This window comes from Odocoileus virginianus, chromosome 4 (assembly GCF_023699985.2).
Source record: "Odocoileus virginianus isolate 20LAN1187 ecotype Illinois chromosome 4, Ovbor_1.2, whole genome shotgun sequence".
Taxonomy (NCBI): Eukaryota; Metazoa; Chordata; class Mammalia; order Artiodactyla; family Cervidae; genus Odocoileus; species Odocoileus virginianus.
In genome coordinates this window covers 36,631,507-36,653,154 of record NC_069677.1, presented here as the reverse complement: position 1 = coordinate 36,653,154, position 21,648 = coordinate 36,631,507, and the positions used below count along the sequence as shown (strand labels likewise).

General features: G+C 39.8%; 1 protein-coding gene across 1 annotated transcript; it reads left to right on the top strand.

Moving 5' to 3' along the window:
- The first annotated feature begins 967 nt into the window (after positions 1-967).
- Positions 968-17,582, top strand: TMEM212 (transmembrane protein 212). Its single transcript, XM_020878100.2, has 4 exons — positions 968-1,152; positions 9,137-9,196; positions 10,161-10,484; positions 17,397-17,582. Exons 1-4 carry the CDS (start codon positions 994-996, stop codon positions 17,415-17,417), a joined length of 564 nt encoding a protein of 187 aa, XP_020733759.1. The 5' UTR covers positions 968-993; the 3' UTR covers positions 17,418-17,582.
- Positions 17,583-21,648: the final 4,066 nt, after the last annotated feature.

Here is a 21,648-nt window from a genome sequence, read left to right as displayed (position 1 = left end):
TCCTCATTGTATTTAAGGCAAAAGAGAAAAGGTACTAACATTGCATAGGCTATTTAATCACAAATCTTCTGAAAGAGGTCTGTGTTTTCCAGATGTTATCTTGAAAGAGATGGTCAAACCTGTCCTTTGAATCAAAAGCAAATACTTTCTTACAACGCATGAGAAATTAAGAGATGAACTTTTGCGATTGCTTAAATAGCCATGAGCCCATCATCTAAATTTTGAATTATAATTCGTGAATGGAGATCAGTAATTCAACAAACTAATGAATTACTCCTCAAAGTTTATTTTATAACTGCATTCATTTCCATCTTGGCCCTTTACTTGATAATTGAATTAAAAATAAATAAACTGAGGTGAAGCTGGTTTAGTGAAAACAATGTAGAAGTCTCTAATGAAGCTTATGCCTGTTGGGGGATAAATTCATATCAAAAATTCAAAAATAATATAATAAAACTGAACTTTGAAGGGGTGGAGTGGTCTTTCTTTTGCTTTAAATCATTTAAATTAAATGTAATGAAAAGTGATCAGAGTGCTTATTTTTACTTTGTTTTGTGGGAAATTGTGCTGGGAAAGTGGATCTATTGTGCACAAAGGATGTTGGCTTTCTGCTGCAACCACCAGGCAGGTTGAGTTGAGAAACAATTAGCTCAGTCAGCAAGCCTTTGAATCTGATTAAGCCAGGAAGTGGTCACTCCCCACGACAGGGCAGAATGAAGGGAATGAAGGCGGTGGCCCAAAACAAGGAATGATCTCTCTGTCCCTGTCTGAAGTATTAGAATTTACTGTGTCAAATTTATGTCGAGGATTATTTCACTTCATTTTGTTATTATTTCACTAAAAACAAATATAATCTTGTTTCCAAGTGGATCAACAGTCCACATGTGTCATGGCTACTGTCTCTTAGAAACTTCTGTTTATCGAGCCCTGACATACTCTCATGTTTTGGTAACGAGACGTCTTTGAGACCCAGAACCCAAGTCACAGAGGAAAATGCAGCATTTATACCAGTCTGCTGGCTGGATTCTCATCACTCTGGGGGTTCTCAGTGTATTCTCTGGAGTTCTTGCTTTCTTCCCAGTCTTTTCCTGCAAGTTTTGGTTCACAGGATGGAGTGTCTGGATTGCTTGTCCCATCTGGAATGGAGTTTTGGTAGGAAAATATTCAATATTAATGTTTTTATTACATATGTTGAGAGAATAAAGGAAAGAGGGATGAGAATGATACGTCTTTTAAAGTTTTTCAACAACATGAAGACATAAAAATTCTACAGAAAATCAGATTGTACCTTAGAACATTGATTTCTATTAGTTATCTTTTAAAATACACATTTTTCCTAATGTCATTTAATTATGTATACAGTATATCAGGTTTACTAGTGGTAAAGCTGCCTGTCAATGCAGGAGACGTAAAAGATGTTGGTTCAGTCTCTGGGTTGGGAAGATTCCCTGAAGGAGGGCATGGCAGCCCATTCCAGTATTCTTGCCTGGATAATCCCATGGACAGAAGAGCCTGGTGGGCTTCAGTCCGTGAGGTTGCAAAGAGTTGGACATGGCTGAAGTGACTTAGCATGCACACATACACAGTATATCAGATATACTATAATGAAATGCTATTCTCTCAAAACTTACTTTGACTCTTCTCACCTTGACATTCTGAGAAATCTATCTTTCAAAATTTGAGTTTAGAAAGAAAATACAAACCATGAAAAATAATTTTTAAATGAAGAACAGAGTAAAATAATTTTCAGGCAAATACTTTTATTAGAAACACTAAGGTGTGTTTATGTGACCAAGAAGTTTGCAAGCCCAAAATCTTAGTTCTCCCATCATTTTCTGTGAACAAAACTGTTTGCACTGAAAATAACTGAAGAAGTTGGGTGATGGGCTTCACTAGCTTCATATGTTGCCAAACCTGCATGTGCCAGATACATGTGGATACTAAGTAACTGCTCAATGTCTGCCTGTTAAATGGTCTCACAGATGAACAATGATACTGGTACCTCAGCTTCCTGGGTCAAAGAAACAAACACAGGTAGCTTTGAAGTAGGTGGCCACCATGGTGGCATGATTGAAGAGGAGTTACAGAGGCCTGAACATTCAACAAATCCTTCTCTCATTGTTTCTCGGGATGCCTGATATTCATTATTGGAAACTAGATAATTTGATTTTGAAACTTGTTGATCTTATGGGGTTTTCTCTTACAATATAGCCACTGTTGAGAGGGGCAATATCTTGTCCTTTTTCTAAGATTTTTTTTCATGTGGACCATTTTTAAAGTCTTTATTGAATTTGTTACAATATTCCTTTTGTTTTATGTTTTTTTTCCTTGTTTTTGTCTTTTTTGGCTGTAAGGCATGTGAGATCTTAGTTCCCTGACCAGGAATTGAAACCTCACCCCTCTGCACTGTAAGGGGAAGTCTTAAGGGAATTCCCTCAGGTCTTTTTAAAAAATCAAACTTTAATGGAGATGCATTTAAAAGCAAATCCCTAGGAAATATCATTTTTACTTATTTATTAAATAAATATATATTGATAGCCTACTACAAACTTGAGTTACAATAGAAAGTAAAATAAAGTCTTGCTATTAAAGGCACTCAGTCTAGGAGGGTTTAATGATGGTGTGCAGATGGAGGAACACTGGATGGGAGGAGCGTGGAACTGAATGTGGAAACCACTTGATGGCATTTTTCTTTTCTTTATTTAACACATTTTTTACAACCACCATCCAAGTGTTGAACTTTTCCTCTTTCCCCCAACCCCTACCACAAACCACACAGTCATTCAAGAAAATGTTTATTAAACATCTACTAGAATGCAGAGATGACAGTTATACAAAGGACTACCAACTTTTTTGTTAGTGACCCAGAGTAAGAAAAATATGTTACATCAAGACCTGAAATGTACATAAACAAATCTTTCAAGGGAAAAAAATAGATATTGAAACATACATATAAGTAGATTTATAGAACAAAAGATTCACAAAAAAATACCTTAGCTTCTGTGTGAAGCAAATTCTTGTATTTTCTATTCAATTTTAAAAAGAAAATTCTGACTTTACAACTAATGCAGAGTTTAACAAAACCATTATTAAAGCTCAACCCTGTTTCCCTTTCTTATAAATCTTTGCTTATCCCAGCTGGTTCTATCATAATATAGTCAACAGATATTGGTGATTTGACTTAGTTCACAAATTATTGAATATAAACTTTCTACACCAAATATCTGTTTTACTAATCATGCTTCATTTAGCTAATCAGGCCCAGAGAAATGATATGGTAGCCCGGAATTAGTCAGTGGCTTTTTTATTTTGAGAGTGACAGCATAGGGAAGTAAAGTCAGAGAGTTAGGATTTGGGAAGGTGGGCCTTGTTCAAGGCCTGACTTTGACATTCTTGGTATGTAGTCAAGAGCAGGGCACTCATTCAGCTGGTTCTTCATTGCCTTTACCTATAGACCATGGAATTTCACAGGTAGAGAGCCCATGTGAAACTGTCTAACCTAAGAGGTTCAGAGAGAATGAACACAATTTGAACAAAGACTTCATAATAAAGAGTTTTGCCAATTTCAAAGCCCTACAAATGTTAGTTAATACCATGCGTTTGATTTATGCCCCACTCTCTGTCTAAGCCCTTTGTTCCTAATCCCTTGCACCTGCCTCGCTCTCCCACTCTGTTCCCTGATGACATGCTGAGTTCTCTATCATGTTACCTCCTGGACCTCACCTCCTATCACTCTTCTTTTAGGTCATTTCTTTTCCATCACATTCCAAGGTGTGTCTGCCTCAGGGCCTTTGCACTGCCAGTTCTCTGTCTGAAGCCTTTTCTCACATAGCTTATTCCCTAACTTCCTTCAGTTCTTGGGTCAAATGTCACTTTCTCACAGATGCCCTCCCTCATTGCTGTATTTAAAATTATATACCTCCCCCACATTAGTATTCTCAGTCTCTCATCATTGTTCTATTTTTCACCCATAGCCCTTAACACCATCTAATATACAAAGTAATTGTCTTATTTATTGTCACCCTTCTCCCCAAATGTACATTGTACAAAGGCAGGATTTTTTTTCTATTTTGTTCACTGCTATATGTCCAACACTTAAAACAGAGTGAGTAAATATCATGCTAGATATTCAGTAAATATTGCCTGATATTTGCCAGTGTTTGCCTGATATTTGCCTGAATTTGCCTGATACTGTCAGTGTTAAATGAGTGGTGAATCCCATGCTCTCCATTTTGATAGAACAAAACTCCTTATACAGTTGAACTCTGATTAGATTGCAAAGAATAAAGGTCCAGCTGATATTTATACTGAAGCAGGAAAAATACCCTCATGAGAAGGAAAGCAATAAGAAAGCTTACTCTTTCAATAATATCTAAATTTGGAACAGTCTGATTTTTTTTTTCCTAGTGAGTTTTCATAGTAAACCACAGCTCTGTCTGATCAGGGTCAATCTCAAAAGGTCTCTGACTCATCCTGCAGCCATCTCTGCCAATCACTTCTCAACTTGTGTGTAAAATTTATCTTCCTTTGGTAGAAAGATGATTTTTACACTTCAATAATATTTTCTTTTGAAAATGACTCCATATCTCTTTTGAGATTAGAAGAGAGAAATTTTTAGAAGTCATCTATACTTTGTATTTGTTTGGTGACTTTCATTCAAGGCTTTTTATTCTTCACAAATATTCATCTTCAGACTGTCACCTCAATTAGGACAGCAACGCGATAGGCAGTTTTCCTAGGATTTCTGATGTAGGTTATTTAAAGGTATCAGCTGCTAGAAGTGTGCAGCAAGGAGATCATAGTGCCTTAAGGACTGAGCTCCACTTTAATCCTGGAAAACCTGGCCTGCAGATCAAATTCTGATGAAGAGACTGAAGTGCAGTGAATTTAAAAACAGGACCTAAAGCCTGCAGGATCCAGTGACTTGGCCAACAGTGAGCAGCAGTGCTGCACCCACAGTCCTGCTTGGAGATAGGAACTTTGGAGAAAAGCGGGGCTAGACTCATTCATGCAATCTGCAGTTTCCTCATCCATTAGAGAAGAGGCTTGATGGCACCAAATGCTCAAGACTCTTATAGCGTCAGCAGTCCTGTGATTTCCAACCAGGCAATGGTCAGTTTTCTACTTAGCTATCCTAAACTTTTTAAAGCTTAATTTGTCCAAAAATGAAATCATCTTACCGCCAAAAGCACTTTTTTTTTCTTCTGACTTGGCAGTCTTTGAACTCAATTTAAACCCTCAAATGAATTTTGACTCAATCCTTTCCTCTAGTGTTTCTCAAACTGAAATGTGCATACGAACCAACTAGCACACTTGTGGCCAGTGTGCACATACATGCTCAGTTGTGTCCACTTCTCGGCAGCTCCATGGACAGAGCAATGCCTGGCTCCTCCATCCATGGGATTCTCAAAGCAAGAATACTGGAGTGGGTTGCCATTTCCTTCTCCAGTGGATCTTCCTGAGCCAGGGATTGAACTCGTGTCTCCTGCATCGGAGGGCAATTTCTTTACCACTGAGCCACCTGGAAAGCCAAATCAGCTAGAGATTTTGTTTAAAATGTTGGCTCTGATTCTATGAATCTAAAGGACAGTTGAGATTCTGCATGTCTGACAAGTTACCAAGAGATGAGATAATACTGGTCTTTAAGACTTAGGGCAGCAACAGACGAATCCAGCCCATTTCACCCCACTTCTACCCCACCATGTCCAATCTACTGCCAAGTAACTTGTATTTTTCCCACGAGGCAAAATCTCTAGGTTCTTTTCCTTTTTCGCTCTCTCTGCGCACCCCTGCCTACCTCCTTACCACTTCCCACCCCACTCAGGTTTTATGCCTTGAAACTTTGATAGCTAAACTGTGAGAATCTGTGTGTTAGTGGATTATAAAATCAAGTTGTGGGGTAGTGAGTATTTAAACATATAGAATAAAATCAAACAGAAAAGAGTTATATCACATAATAAAGTTATGTGTTATCATGTAAAAATATTTATAACTTGGCCATGACACAAAATGTGTATCTCATTATGGGTAGAGGTTTAAAGAAAAAGCTTGAAGAGCAGGATCTTATAGAGATCTCTAGGTCTTACTCCATACCGATCCAGCATGCAACAAACAGCTTATCTCTCCAAACCTCTGCTGTGTCCATCTAGTCCTGTCTTTGAAAATCTTCAGTGTTGCTTCATCATCCAAAGTTCAGATTTGTTAGCCTGGACTTTGAGGCCCTCCTCTACCTGGCCTCTTGCGGCTTTCGAGCCTGATTTCCTACTCCTCTCTGCCAGGGACCAACCCTCTGATGGTCCGGGGTCCCCTCACCTTTTATCCCCCAAGCACGCCTGCCATGTTCTCCCCTGTGTATATGAGGTCCCAGCTGCCTGGACTGCCCTTTCCTCTGTCTCTCCCACTGAAATCACAACCATCCTTCAAGCAATCGCCTCCATCAGCGATTGTCCCCCGGAAGTGGTATCTTGTCACCGACCTCTTCTCACACAGAAAGCACTCACTCTTCCTGCCTAATTTTGTGGACATTCTTATGTCCTTCCTTTCACATCTGGATGTAAATTCCGTTGAGAGTTGGAGCCATGGTTTGTATAATTATTGCTTGGTGAGCTTGCTTTTCCTATTTAGCTTCTCTGTGCCTCAGTTAAAAACTAGAAAATGATTTACCTCCTAGGGTCATTCATTGTGAGGATTAAATGAATAACACTTGTAAAGTATTTGGTAGAGTGCCTGGTATCCAGTAAATGCACAATAAATTCTCAATGTTATTATTGTTATTCCATCAGCATAGTGCCTATAATGAACCAGTACCCCCAAAATAGATGTCTGTAAGTGAACAAATTAACCCATATTATAAGGATTCCTCTAAAAGTTTCTATTTCTGCTGTGAAGCTCTCTGCTTCCTTCAATTCATCTGCTTCTGGGAACTGCATCCTTACTGGGGCCATTTAAAGATTTAGTGGGAAGGTTCACAATTAGCAGGCAGAATGTGAGCAGCAACTTTTGCCAGACCCAAGTAATGTCCCTCAAGCTGCTCCCAGAAAACAAGTCCACAGCCAGACAAGAAGGCAGAGGGGGCAGGGCTGGGTCACCCTCTGCCCGCACACCCTCCCCAACCATAGCCTCCCCTCTCCCTTCCTCACAAGCTGACTGCTCCTCTCTGCCCAACTCTTCACCTCTCAGAACTTCACCATTTCCTTTTCCCAGTTGTCTTCTCTTCCCTATTTGCAAATCTCTCCTTTTAAAATTCTTTTCCTTTTCCCTATCTAAAAATATATATATATTTTTTAATGAGAGGAGGCAAGGGGAAAGCCCGTGACTCTCGGGGGAACACTCTCACTCCATGTCCCACCCACAGCCAGGCACCAAGAGAGTTGGGTGTGCTTGCGTCCTGAGTCACCATCCTCAGGGTGGATTGAACAAGTTACTGAATGGCATTCATACACCAACCTCCCCCGTGAAAGATCTTTTTCAAAGTTTTGTGTAAACAAAGCAAAATTCAAGCTGGCAGCTACAACAGAAATAACAGGCAGCTGCGATTCTGCAGGATTTTTCAACTTTTGAAAGGAAAGAAACAGTTTGTGCCAACGTAGCTAAGGCCATCTAGAATGTAAGCATCTGATAATGTCAGTTATCTACTGGGACTTCAATCAGGAGCGGTGTCTCCTTTGCTTTTTATTTCGTTTGCTTTAGAGTTTCTTCTGCGTGGAGGAGTGACGTGTCAGTTGAGCACTTTGCCTCTGAAAGCAGAGATTGGCCCCAGGCTTAGCATCAGTGCTACGGTTGCTCTTAATAATTCTCTGTTTTGTTGTACTATTTATGCTGGCTCAACCTCCATAGGGTCGCTTGGAAACTTTCCTCTTGCAGAATCAAGTCCAACCTCGTTTGACTACAGATGGTTCTGTTTTTATCCATGGGAGTTTAATGGGATGGTGATGCCAAATCTGGAATTTCAGGCTTAGCTACAATGAGAAGTTTTGTGTGAGTGTATGTATGTGTGCTTCCCCCCTCACTCTCAAATTCTCTAAATTCAATATTCAAAATAGAATATGCTAGGAAAATGAAAAACTGCTTCTCAAAACAATAAATATACCAGACCTGGAGCTACAAAAAGTAACATCCCACAAAACCATTTTGGTAAAAGCTCTGATTTTTTTTTCTCCTTAAATTTGTTGATACTATACACACAGTGAAGTTTATTTCTCTGTCAAAACCCTAAATTGTAACTATTTTTAGTCCTGTCCTCATTCTATATCTTATTTCGGGCACATCTCTTTCTGGTTTTCTCTCTCAACCCCAAAACATTCCTTGCACAGGGACAAATTATTTATGGGTTGGGAATAAGCAATTTCTGGATTCAGTGGCCACAAAGGTCTCCATCAGACCTAGTGCCAAATCGAAGATGAGTCCAGAATTTTTCCCCACTATCTGTTACTCAATTCTGATGACACCATTCCCTCCTATGTTGAACTATTTTCATTCTGCATTTGGGAACTTTTTCTTCAACGGAGACTGTTAAAAAAATCTCTTAAAAGTTGGACACCACTGCCCCTAGAACCATAAATGCCCCATCATGCACTAATTTTTATTACTTGAAAAATAGAGATCATGGATTTGTATCCTACCAGCAGGGTAAGCCTGCAAAATCTCTGAAGAAAGCAAACAGTAAAAGATATGCTGCTACTGGGAGGGTTTGTCCGGGTGGGTGTGGATAGGTTCGGGGATGGGGTGGGGAGGAGGTTTTGTGACACATTTCCATTCCAGTTCCTCCTGTTTGTAATTTTAGCAATTTGTGAGAGAGATGAACAATAGACAGTTAACCAAAATAAAACATATGGCAAGGGTTATAAAGTCAAGCTTTTATTGCAGTGACATCTTACAGTAGTAAAGGTTATAATTGTGATGGCAATGGCAAGATAGAAAATTTAAAAATGAGCCTGTGTGAATTGTGTCTTTGTGACACTGATGGCTTCTTTTCCTCATTGGCATCACTGATGAGGAGGCAATCAAAGCCATAAACCCATTTAGCTATCTGCAATCCTTCCAGTTCATGATAAAGTTGTCAAACTGTGAAGCAGATTGAACTCTTTCCAGAGGTACCTTCTCTCATGGATGTTGTTTTACCATGTTCCTTTTCCAGGCCATCACAACTGGTATCCTCCTACTGTTGGCTCACAAAGAGTGGACACAGAGATACCTGGTAAATATATAGATAGATGTCAAGTAAAGTGGTAGAGTAAGTTTGAAGGTTAAATCTCTACTAGTTCAGGATAGAACACAAAGAATGTGATTTCTGATTAAAACTGAATTTTGTCTAATTTATGCCTTATTATGATGCATTTCAACAAAACACTGTTTTAAATGACTAATTTTTATCTGATACCTGCTCCAAGCATTTTCTACAAGTTACTGTGATTATGGCATTTAAGTATTGCATTAATAGTTTGGGAAGAACAGAACCTGTGTTAGTCTTTGTGAATTACATTTTGCAAAAATGGATCTATAGTCTTGTCTGTTTTAATGATGTATTTTCAAGTTCTCAATTCCTGTTTGGGATCTCTTTCCAATCTCTCTACTGCCTCTCCCATAAAAAGGATACAGTCTATTTCTTGCATTTCAACAGTATAGAGTCAAGTACAGAATGACTACTTTGAGCAGATTATAGCTCCTCTTCCCATGGCCACAGCAGGGCTTCTGAAACTTTATGTGTGAGTTACCTGGGGATCTGGTTAAAATGCAGATTCTGACTCAGAAGATCTGCAAGAGACTGAGATTCTCCATTTCTAATAAGCTCCCAGAGGGTGTCAGTTCTGGACCATGGACCCCACCCTGAATAACCAAGTCCTAGAATAAGGCAGAGATTCTGTTCACTCATTTCTGTTTTTCCCACCCTAGACTGGTTCTCAACATGTGATAGGAGATAAATAAATGTTTCTTGAATGGACTTGATTTCATTTCTGCCCCAGTGGGTTGCTATGTTATTCTCCCGTATTGAAGGGTCAAGAGGAAAACAAAAGGAACTAAAGAGGCGGCTGGAACCCATTTCTCCGTCATTTCCCAGTAGAAAAGATTAATAGGCAGCCTCTCTTTTTCCCTCGTGTTGCTAAGAAGCTTCTAAAAAATCGAGCTCCCTAAGTAATAATCTGTTTCTGTTTTATTTTCAGTGGGAAGCTAGTTTCACCTGTGTGATTCTGAGCATGATGGGATGCCCACTTCATTTTACAGTAGCCTTGGTTTCTGCTCTCCTCGGCCCGTATTGCTTCTACTCACTTTCAGGGATTGCAGGGATCAGTTACCTTGGTTATGCAGTTGCTTTTCCTTTTCCGTATGCAAAATTCCCATCAGTCTGTGTGGACCCGCCACACTATGAAGAGTACCACCTGACACTGCAAGCCCTCGACCTGTGCCTGAGCTTTGCCATGTTCTGTGTGTCCCTGATGGCCTTCATCACACTTTCTGCAAGACTTATCCAGAATGGACATGTCAATGTAAGTTTCCAGAATAGGGCAGACACTTCTTGTGGCATTTTAAATGCTAACATGGAAAGTTTGGTATATTAATACTTGATCTCTCTCTCTTACTTACCTGTGTATCTTGTATAACCAAAATTCTCCCCCTCTTTCTACTTCTACCCCAGCCAAGAGACTGATTTACATCAACATCAGATTCGGCTTTCTTTTTCCAAAAGGGCTGATAAAAATATTAATGATACGATAATAGAAATATAAACTGAATATTTAGTATGTGTCCATTTCACAGATAGTAAATGGAGGCTAAAGCATTTACATGACTTGCCCAGCTTATCACACACCTTAGTGGATAGTAAGACCAGATTCAGACCTCAGAGCTATTTCTCTTCATTAGGCCAGATTTACCCTGGGCTCTTTCATCACCCACCCTGTATCCTCTGCTCCTCTGCCAGACCTTTAAGATGCAAGGCTTTGGCTTCCTTGAGGGTTAGAGTGGGTTGTTTGGAAGAACAGCACAAGCGACTTCTGGTTCAAAATTCCTGTGGTTGACACTTGGTCCCTCTTTTGTAGGTTGAACAGCCTATCCCTAAAGAGATATTTCCCACTAGACTCTTACACTGACCTTATGATTCAAGTTAGGATTATATCAGGGTCAAGTAAACTTGGATTATGTTAGCCAATTATTTTCCAGTTTCATCCTATCAACACCAACCAGTAAAGCTGGAAGACAAGAATTTGGCACTCTTGATGCCTTTTGTGGTCAGTCTTGTCCTCTTCAACTTCTTCATAAATCTGCAAAGGAAATCCTGTACATTCTTAGGAACAGAGTTGATTTTACAAGCAACTCTCTGAGAAACAAGGCAAGCAGACCAAAATCACCACCCCCACTGTACTGCCGGAGAAGTTTAGTATTTGAGATCCCTCCCTTGTGGTGAATGACCTAACTTTCTAGAGTCATTTGTTAAAAGGAACATATGCCTAGGAGAACCACCCATTAAAGAGTTGACAGTCATAACCCCTTCACATGGGTGGCTAATCAGACATCTGGCTATCATTTTAGGCATAACCCCCACAACATTGAGGTTTAACCTGGGGTGGAAGATAGGGAGAAAAGAATGAAAAAAATATATGCAGAGCTTGGTAAGCCAGCCCCATAGAAACTCAACAGTGAGACCACCTAAAGTGCCTGGAGAGAGAGAAAATTAATTGAAAGCAGAGAAAGAGTCTGTGACTTCACAGATTTTTGCCTTTGCCCATCTTGCTCAGAACAGTTCCTAGGTGTGTGGTTTCTGCTCTGAGTTTAGGACCCAGTAGAACTGCAACATGTTACTCAAAGGGGTTCAATGGTATCAGAATCACCCAGGGTTCTTGTGAAACTAGGTTTCAAAATCCTTTCCAGGTCCTTTCACACTACATCAGAAATTCTGGGGTTGGAGGCAGGGAATGTGCATTTTTAACACATGTCCCAAGAGACTCTGATGAAAATTCTCTTCCTAGCACAAGCTTTACTTAATATCACTTCTAAACAGAATTTCAGTTATACAATTTACATAAAATGGAGTACTAGTGTGGTTGAGGGTTCTAGATAACTTTAATAAGCCTGTCTCTGGTGAATGTTCTTGGATGACTTGATGCTACTTAATCTGTAGGGGCGGAAAATCACATTTCATTAGCAAGGATGAGCGGCTGACATAATGGGATATGATGTCTGTCCTGTATTAATAAATACACCACTGTTGCCCCTAGCCCAAAAGAAATATGTGCAGCCTGAACAAACCTTTGTTATCAAGCAGAAATCTCAGCTACATTAGGTATAATTTTCAGCAGTAGAATAAATGGATTGTTTATCAAAATTCTAGAAAACAGACAACTTTTTTAGAAGGAAAGGTGGATCATTTGTTGGGATACAGAATTCTACATAGTGACTCTACTTTTAATGAATCTTCATGTAGTTGTGTTGTTAGATTCCCTGCATGCTGAACTGGATAAGTAATATTTTTTAATTTTTATTTAAAACTAATAAACATTGCAAAATATGCTTCTGATTCACACTTTTTCATATAAACAGAACACTGAAAATGCTTTTAAAAGCTTCAAGTGTCTGCCTGAAAATTAAAATTCTCTTGTATAAATATAGTACATAGCAGGCAACTTGAAAGCTATGAAAAATCATAAAAAATAAAAAGAAGAAAGTGGTGGTTTGAAGGAGGATTTGGGGGAAATTATGGTTGCATTGTACAACAAAATCAAAATTTTTTCAGATCCATATGTAACAGTCAATATTATGATGAAAAATATTCCCTCCTAAGGATTTGTTTCTGTAAGTTCAAAAACATGTTTTCAAAAATGAATCAAGCACCCCCTTAGGAATCACCACATTCATTATTTCTTGCTTCCTGTGCCTTTTCAGTTCAGTAGGACTGAAGTCATCTTGTGTCCCAGTCAGCTCAGCTGCTATTAAAAAATGCTGTAGACTGGGTGGCTTAACCAACACATATTTATTTCTCACAGTTCCAGAGACTGGAAGTCAAGATCAAAGTGCTAGTATGGTTGGTTTTTGGTGAGGCCTTCTTCCTGGCTTGTGGATGACTGAGTGCTCACATAGCTTTTCCAGGGCCCAGTTCTAGAGAAGAGCAATCTTACTGTCTCCCATTTTTTACGGACATTAATCTCATCACGGGAGCTCCACACTCATGACCTCATGGAAACTTCTCCCAAATGACTTATTGCAAATTACCATCACAGTGTAGAGATTAGGGTCTCAACATATGGATTGGGGAGGGGAGAGACATAAAGAGTTGGTAACATCTTACTGAAGGTCACACAGTGCTGGTGTATGAGCATGCAGTCAATTGGTACCCAACTAAAATCAGAGGAAGAGATGCTTGAAAGAGGTGTGAAGGGTTTGATGATTTTGACAAACACGAAAGCATGGTGTGAGTGCTACAGACTAAATATTCGTGCATGTGTATGCATGCTAAGCCACTTCGGTCATGTCTGACTTTTGTGACTGTGGACTCTAGCCTGCCAAGCTCCTCTGTCCGAGGAGTTCTTCAGGCAAGAATACTGGAGTGGGTTGCCATTTCCTTCTCCAATGTTATCACCCCCAAATTCTGAGCCCTAACCCCTACTGTGATGGTATTAAGAGGTGTGGGTCTTTGAGCGGTAATTAGATTTGAATGAGGTCATGATGGTCATCAGAGACTCTGTGATGGGGTTAGTGCCTTATAAGAAAATGAAAAGACCAGCCTTTTTTCTCTCTTCTCCAAAACAGTATACAGCAAGAAGGGGACCATCTACAAACTAGGAAGTGGGCTCCCACCAGACACTGAATCTGTTGACACCTTGATCTTGGAAGTCCAGCTGCCAAAACTGTAACAAATATCTGTGGCTTAAGCCATCCATTATCTGGTTGTATGTTATAGCAGTCCAGGCTGACCAAGACAGTGAGTCCTTCCAAATTTGTAGGGCCTCGTGGGAAGGGGTGGAGCTGGGAAAAGACTGAGAGTCCCCTGCTTGCGTGGCTCCATACAATACACTGAAGTGATCCTGTGGGCTTAGCATTCAATGCATGGGGCAAATGAGCACCACATAAAATTTAAGTTGAAAAACTAACATGCAAAACAACCATAGCTGAAATTGTCTACATTCTTGGTTCAGTAAGTAATAAAGTGATGAGAAAGGAAAGAATTGGGATGCCAGACACACTGCAGCTGTCCCCTGCAGCTACTCTGCCCCTCCTCCATGGAATGGAATGGCTTCATTTGTTTTCCTTTCATTATTCATTGTTATGTTTGGGGTTGTTTTTTTTAATGAAAGGGGGAAAGAAAATATTTTCCCCTTATCATGTGATATGGTTTTTTTTTTTTCAATGAATTGAGAAATATTTGCCATAAAAGGTGTAGGTAAACCCTTTAAATGCAACTTAAAACATGGGGACAGATTATAAGTGGATGACTTTCCTTTCTTCAAACTAAAGGCAGATTAGCAGCAATATACTGGTTCCTAATCTTCCAGCAAACCTACTCTGCATCCTTAGCAATAGAAACATGCTTTTTTTTTTTCATTTATTTTTATTAGTTGGAGGCTAATTACTTCACAACATTGCAGTGGTTTTTGTCATACATTGACATGAATCAGCCATGGAGTTACGTGTATTCCCCATCCCGATCCCCCCTCCCACCTCCCTCTCCACCCGAATCCTCTGGGTCTTCCCAGTGCACCAGGCCCGAGCACTTGTCTTATGCATCCCACCTGAAACAAGTTCATCTATGACTTTATTCTAAAGGTCTGAGGTTCCATGCTGGGTTATATAGCAAGGTCTTTCTGGTGCCTCTGGGAACTAATCCCTTTGGGTAGATCCAGTAAAACTGAAGCAGGATCGTACAACTGTAAGAATGCACTGTATTTCTTCCTCATAAATTCTATCGTGTGGTCTTCTCAAATTGGCCAGTAGAAAAATCAGAATCTAGAAAAAGAATCACAACTCAGGGCATCACTATTCCTTTTATCTCATAATTTTGTTTGGAATAATAATAGTAGTTACATAAAACTGGGGAATAGAAGAATAACTGTAGCTGCTATTTATGGGGCAGTTACTGTTCATCAGGCACTTTGCTTACTGTATTCCTCACAACACTCCAAAGCTCACTGAACTCATTTCACAGACGAGGATGTCCAAGTATTCATGTCAGATCAGGGTTCTCTTCCAGGGCTTGCAGGGCCTGGAGGCCAGGCTCCTTGCTACTGTATCACACCTCTTAGGTAGTGTATCTCCAGTTTTACATACTCCAAGTGACTTGGCATAATCATGCTTCTCATGGACAATTTTTCTTATGTTATCCATAGACAAAAATTAACTCATATTTTAGAAATGGAAGTATTTTTCCCAGGATATTTTCTTTCTATTTAATCAGTGGAACCATACCAAGGGTGATAGCAACTTACTAAGAGAGGAAATGAGACTAAAGTGTCCATTGTAATGTATTAAAATAAGCTTGATATTTTGTCAAAGAGGGAGCAATAGGTGGGGAGGGGTTAGCAGCCAGAGAACTGCTTTCTGTTGAATTTTACTTTATATATTGTTTTGAGTTCAACATATTTTCCTTTTAACAGTCAGTCAGTTGAAACATTTAATAAAAAATACCCTAATAGGCTTTCCCCCTTGTTACTTACTCTCAGTCTAAAATATTATTTTATTGTGAATACATTTTTAACAAATTTTCAATGTCATAGTTTTCAAAATTAGAAATAGATTTAAAAGAAAGAAGAAATTTTTATTTCATAACAGGGCAGAAACTTAAGTAGAAAGCAGAAGCCTCCATTCCCTATAATCATGTAAATTCAGTTTTCAACAAAGAAAACTCAATTTCCGCTAATGAATATTTCAGAATGACTGTAATGGTGCTAATCTATGAATACAAAGCCATTTAGGATTGCAGCATTGTTGGTTGGACACTTTAAATTTTTTTAATTGGAGGGAATACTTGACAGCTATTATTGGATGCCTGAGACCCCTCTTCAAATGAAAGAAGGGAGAGAAAGAGAGGAAGTAATGAGGGTGAAACATAATGGAGGCTTTGGGAGGTGAGGAACCAATCCAGACATTATGACACTTCCTCTCCTGACAACTGTACCTTACCTCTCAAGTGTTTCTCTACTCTGTCCTCTTTTCTGTATGCCAACCGTGGGGACCCTGGTTTGGCTCCCGTATTCTCTCACTCAGACTTCTTCACTTCCAATCTCTTTCTTAAAAAGTATCGCCCACACAGGTTCTAGAATGAACTCTCAGCTTCAGATCTGTTTGTATCATTCCCCTGCTTTCCCCTTCATACACCTTCACATGACATCATGTGTACTCAGCTCCTCTCTGAGCACGTGAGTTCCTCCAGTTCAGGGACCAAGGTGAGCAAGAAAGGTGAGACTGGGAGTGTGAGAACCAAAAGAGGAAGAGAGAAGCAGGTTGCAACACTAAATGTCATTTTTTATATCCTCTAGCCATAGCTAACAGCTTACTTAAACCTACAGCAGGAGAATTTTAAATGTAGAGACAATTTACATGTCATGGGGAAATTTACTATGGTCATGGAATCCAAGAAGAATCTCCAGAAACAAATACAATAGAAAAGTAGATTTGAATTCCCTGTTGCACTCCATGGGGTCACGAAGAGTCGGAACCCATGCTCCCCAACCAAGGAGTGGTGGTTTACTGAAGAATTGCTTTCAATATTAGGCTACACACAGGATCTGATATATACTGTTTAAGTCAAACAGTTTGAAGGGTAATGGCTTCTTCTATCATCAACTATTTGAGTAGCCTTGAACAAATCAATATTGAATCTCTTTGAGCCTAAGTTTCCTTGTTGGTAAAATGGAGATAACACCTACCTCACATGTTGCAAATTGAAATGATCTAATTACTATTAAGAGCCTTACACCGAGCATGGTATTTGACAAGTCCTCACATGTTTGCTCTCTTCGCCTCGATTCTAATCAAATTTCAATTCTTGGCTCAGTCAAGATTTCAGAACATGCCTTTTAGCCTTCCGTAATTTTCAAAAAACCCCAAACCAGACAAAACAGCAAATGACCAAAAGAGACAATGAACAGAGAGAGTCCCCACTCCATAGACAACCCCTGCCCACAAAAGTAATGGTTCTTCCAGGCTGTTTCATGTGTATGCCAGATATTTTATGACACACATATTTCTTTTTTTATATTTCTCTGCCATCCCCTTCCACCAATATCACCAATTTTGTTCTCTCTAGTGATTCCTCTTAAATCCTTAAGTGGTACCATGACGCTGTTACTTGAATCATTCTTCACTAGGTTCCTGTGACATAAAAAAGGCTAAATTAAATGTCAGAAATGACACTCTATTTTCTTTGATAAATTGTAGAAATAAACAGTATTGTATTTTTTTCTTCCTAGGGTCAAAAGAACGGACAATAAATTTGAAGCAATGTTCCTCTTAAATTTGTCATATTTGTGACCATTATTTTGAAATATTTCTAAAATTATTTTGATCTTTAAACTTTTTTCCTCCATGTTCTTATAACATAAAAATTGAAATAATTGTACATTTTAATCCTTTTGATAGTTAACCTTTTTTCTGATTTATATGCTATGATACAAAAATTGAAATTGTATCATTGTTGTCATAGAATTTTAAAATTTGAAATAGAAATGGAATAAATGTGAATAACTGTTTTAAGTTCCTCCTGTTCTTTGTGTGATGTTCCGTTAAACTGTAATTTCATATTATCCAAATTAAGGAAACGCTTTTCAGCCTTTCTTCATTGCCATTACGGAAGTGATTCTAAATCTTCAAAGCACAACTGAATTGTGGGCATAATGAGAAAGGTCTCCTGCAGGGGGACTATGGCCTTCCCTCCTGACCCCTCTGTAGCTGGTCTTTGGCACTTAAGACAAACAGTTTAATTAATTAGAAAGGACTTTAGTTGGGCTTCTCTAGTGGCTCAGACAGTAAAGAATCTGCCTGCAATGTGGGAGACCAGGGTTTGATCGCTGGGTCAGGAAGATTCCCTGGAGAGGGGAATGGCTACCCACTCCAGTATTCTTGGCTGGAGAATTCTATGGACAGAAGAGCCTAATGGGCTACAGTCCATGAGGTCACAAAGAGTTGGAAACAACTCAGCAACTAACACTTTTAGTAGAGGCACTGTAGACCAAATTTTCATTGACTATCCAAGATCCACATGCTCCTGACAGCTCAGCCATTTCCAAGAGGCATACTCCATCAGCTATCGAACGACTCTAAATGTAGAGGTCTTTCTTGTCTTGGCTGGAGACCTGCTTTTCATAATCTCTATGTCTTGGTCTTGCATCTGTAGCCCTTGAGAGCACAGTTCAGTGGTTCTCAAATGTGGTTCCAAGATCTGCAATATCAGCTGGGAATGTGTAATAACTGGAGAGTCTGGTGTTGGGTCCCACATTCTGTTTTAGGAAGCCCTCCTCCAGGTGATCCTGCTGCACACTAAAGTTTGAGATGCACTGGTGTAGCATAGCCGAGAATGGATGCAACCTAGGAATGAAAAATACCTGGATTCAGCTCCTGGCCCTCTGTCAATTTAGGCAATAGACTCCGTTTCCTCCCTAATCAGATGAAGCTAATGGTCAAGGCTAATCCCCAGACCTGCAGAGAGAATTCAGTGATACTCATGAGTCAAGCACATAGCAGAGAACCTAACACACCCTAAGCACTCAAATTATTTTTTTTAAAGTTTTTTTTGTATTTATATTTTTTAATTGGAGGATAATTGCTTTAGAAAATTGGGTTGGTTTCTGCTGTAGACAACCCCTGCCCACAAGCCATATTTCATGCCTTTGAATGTAAGTCTCTAAAAAGTCCATTCTTTTGAGAATGGAGAAGTACAGAAAATTTTCGACCTAACACCATAGACATAACAATGCTAAATACCTTCATTCTACAAATGAAAACTTACCATTCAGAGAGGCTAAGTGACATGTTCAAAGACACACAGCTCAATTGCTGGTGTATGGAAGCCTTTAGGGTGCTTCCCAGTGGAGCTCTTAAATCAACACATATTTATCTGTCACAATGCAGTAATAAGGTATCTAGCCCTGGACTGGACTTCAATTTTATCAGTATATTATCTGAATTAATTTTAATATTATTTGAGCATTCCCAGCTAGTACTGGGCACCATGGCTACTTATTTGTCTACTTACATTTTGTTTTCCTATTTAGATCCTATTCTGTTCTAAAAGGATTTAAGATGACTTGGGCATTTTTAAGACTGGTGTAAGTATAATTGGACTTCCCAGGTGGCTCAGTGGTAAAGAATCTGCCTGCCAAGCAGGAGACACAGGTTCGATCCCTGGGTCAAGAAGATCCCCTGGAGGAGGAAATGGCAACCCACTTAAGGATTCTTGCCTGGGAAATCCTATGGACAGAGGAGCCTGGCGGCTACAGTCTATGGGGTCACAAAGAGTAGGGCATGACTTAGCAACTAAATAACAACAATTTGGGCATTTTATCAACAGTTGGAGTTCCAGCCCCTATAGCACTAACTGTTGGATCAGTAAATCCAATAGTCACTTCCTGGAACTTGTGCAAGTGGCTATCAGCAAAATGTGCACAATTCTGAGGATCCCAAATGGATACATAAGAGAAGTAGGCCAACAGCAAGTGCTTTAGGTTAACTGGAATCCCTTGTATAAACTGTTAATCAGAAACAAAGTAATGTGTCCGGTTACTTCTAGCTCTTGCATGTACCTTTGTACTGGGTTTTTTGCTATGCCTTTGCCTGGGGAAACTAAATGGTTAATGCTCATCATCACATGCCCACTCCCAAAAGTTTCCTTTACAGAGTGCAAAGAATAAGGCACTTTTACTTTAAACAGCCTGTTCTCAGTTTTGTGGGGCTGTTGATATTACTGGACTAGTGGCAGGCGCCAAGGCGGGAAAATAGGCTGGGTTACTTATAACTCTGAATGTGGACACATCAGCTTGTGGGAAGGAAACTATTTAAAATGGGGCTTGGGGAAAGCCAAAAAAAAAAAATCCCCTTTCCCCATATGAGATTCTTCCACAATGTTGTCATGCAATCTTGAAAACCTCCATACAGGAGATCACTCTCATTGGATATATGCAAATTTTCTGAGATCTAGTGGTTTCCTGCCAGGGAAAAACTTACAATAACAGAGCAAGAATGCAATCTGAGCCCTTGCTCTCTGCAACCCTGAAAGAACAGAGTCGTTCTTGACAGGGCAATTTCAACCCTTGACATTCCAGGAAATAGCTTAATAATGTCATTTAGGCTGGGGTTGTAACCAATCCTAAGACACGGAGACACAAATGCAGTATGTAAAATTTTAAATATCAGTTCAGGGACCATTATTCATGTTCACACAGAGTTTAACAGAGAAGACCACCACCACAAAGCCAAAACTAAGCAAGGCTTCCTAATTAAATTTAACATTGTCCCCACTAATTTCACTCAGTATAGGAAAGGTTTCTGCCAAGAAATTACAGACACATCCTAGACTGTTTACTTTCCTAGGTCCTGGGCCCATGCCAAACCGAGAATGTAACACCCAAACAAAACCGTATTTCCATCATTAACATATATGCAGAAGTCACCCCCATCCTGGAACCTCAGAGGCCTTAATGAGACATACTGGCCTTTACAGTCAATGTGTTCCATTTTTTTCTGGGTACAGTACAGCTGAAAAGGTTACAAGATTCAGGTTAAAAGTCAGGAAATGGATCAGGGCCCCACACCATGACATCATTTTCTTGCAATGCAATGAAGCAATGACATTTCCTGCAGGGAAAATGATTAGAGCTGACAAGCAGCCTTTTAGCTACAATGCTTGCAGTGGAAGGTGTCAGGCTTGCCCCACGCCAGCTCCTGCCACCCTGCCTCCTGTTCCTTGGCTAGGACTTCCCAGAGATCAGTGAAAGAGAGAGAGATCCTGGCCACTTCTATTTAGTGACAGTTCTGATATATTTACGATAAAGATGTGCTAAAACATAGCTACAAAACTTGAATTTTTTAGTTGTGACAGCATTTGATACTTTAGGCAAAAAGAATATAATTTTGCCACTTGCAAAATGATTTACAGATTTGTTTTAAAACTGGCATATAGGCAAGAGCCACCAAGGGTGACTGTGCAGGTTGGCCAGAGGCAGAGCGGGACTCAAATCTGGCTCACTCTCTTGACTATCAAACCATGGTTGCTGGTGAGGGGCTTGGATCTCCCTTTTTTGGATTCACGCAAGCATCTCACAACCAGCGATAGATGTTCTGGTAGTGAACAGGACACAGTGTGAAAGAGAGTGATAAGCCAGTCTTTTGCTTTCAATCTTCAAATTCACACTTCGAGAGACAGCCTTGAAGATGTTATATCTACAGTTACAGAAACACCCATAACATCTTCAAAGATATCTCTAGAAGTATGCATTGGAAGACCTGCCTAATTGTGAGCTCTGGGCCACATCCCCCTCCTGACTGGGTCACCCAAGCACACTGGGAGTCCTTTAGGGATTTTGAACAGGTGCTTCCAATAAGTCAACACGCGCAGTGTGCGGCACCGTGCTTGCCGAGTAGGAGCTCTGAGCTCGAGTTCAGCCTGGCCAGGTGCTCTCGTGTGCAAATTGCATAACTGTAGTGGCCTGACTGTTCCCCACATGGCAG

Bases quoted from the DNA above. Each gene is read 5' to 3' on its own strand.
- TMEM212 (XM_020878100.2), top strand. From the start codon at position 994: ATGCAGCATTTATACCAGTCTGCTGGCTGGATTCTCATCACTCTGGGG. The intron at 9,197-10,160 runs GTAAATATATAG...TTTTATTTTCAG, and splicing joins AGTGGACACAGAGATACCTG to TGGGAAGCTAGTTTCACCTG. The intron at 10,485-17,396 runs GTAAGTTTCCAG...TTTTCTTCCTAG, and splicing joins TCCAGAATGGACATGTCAAT to GGTCAAAAGAACGGACAATA.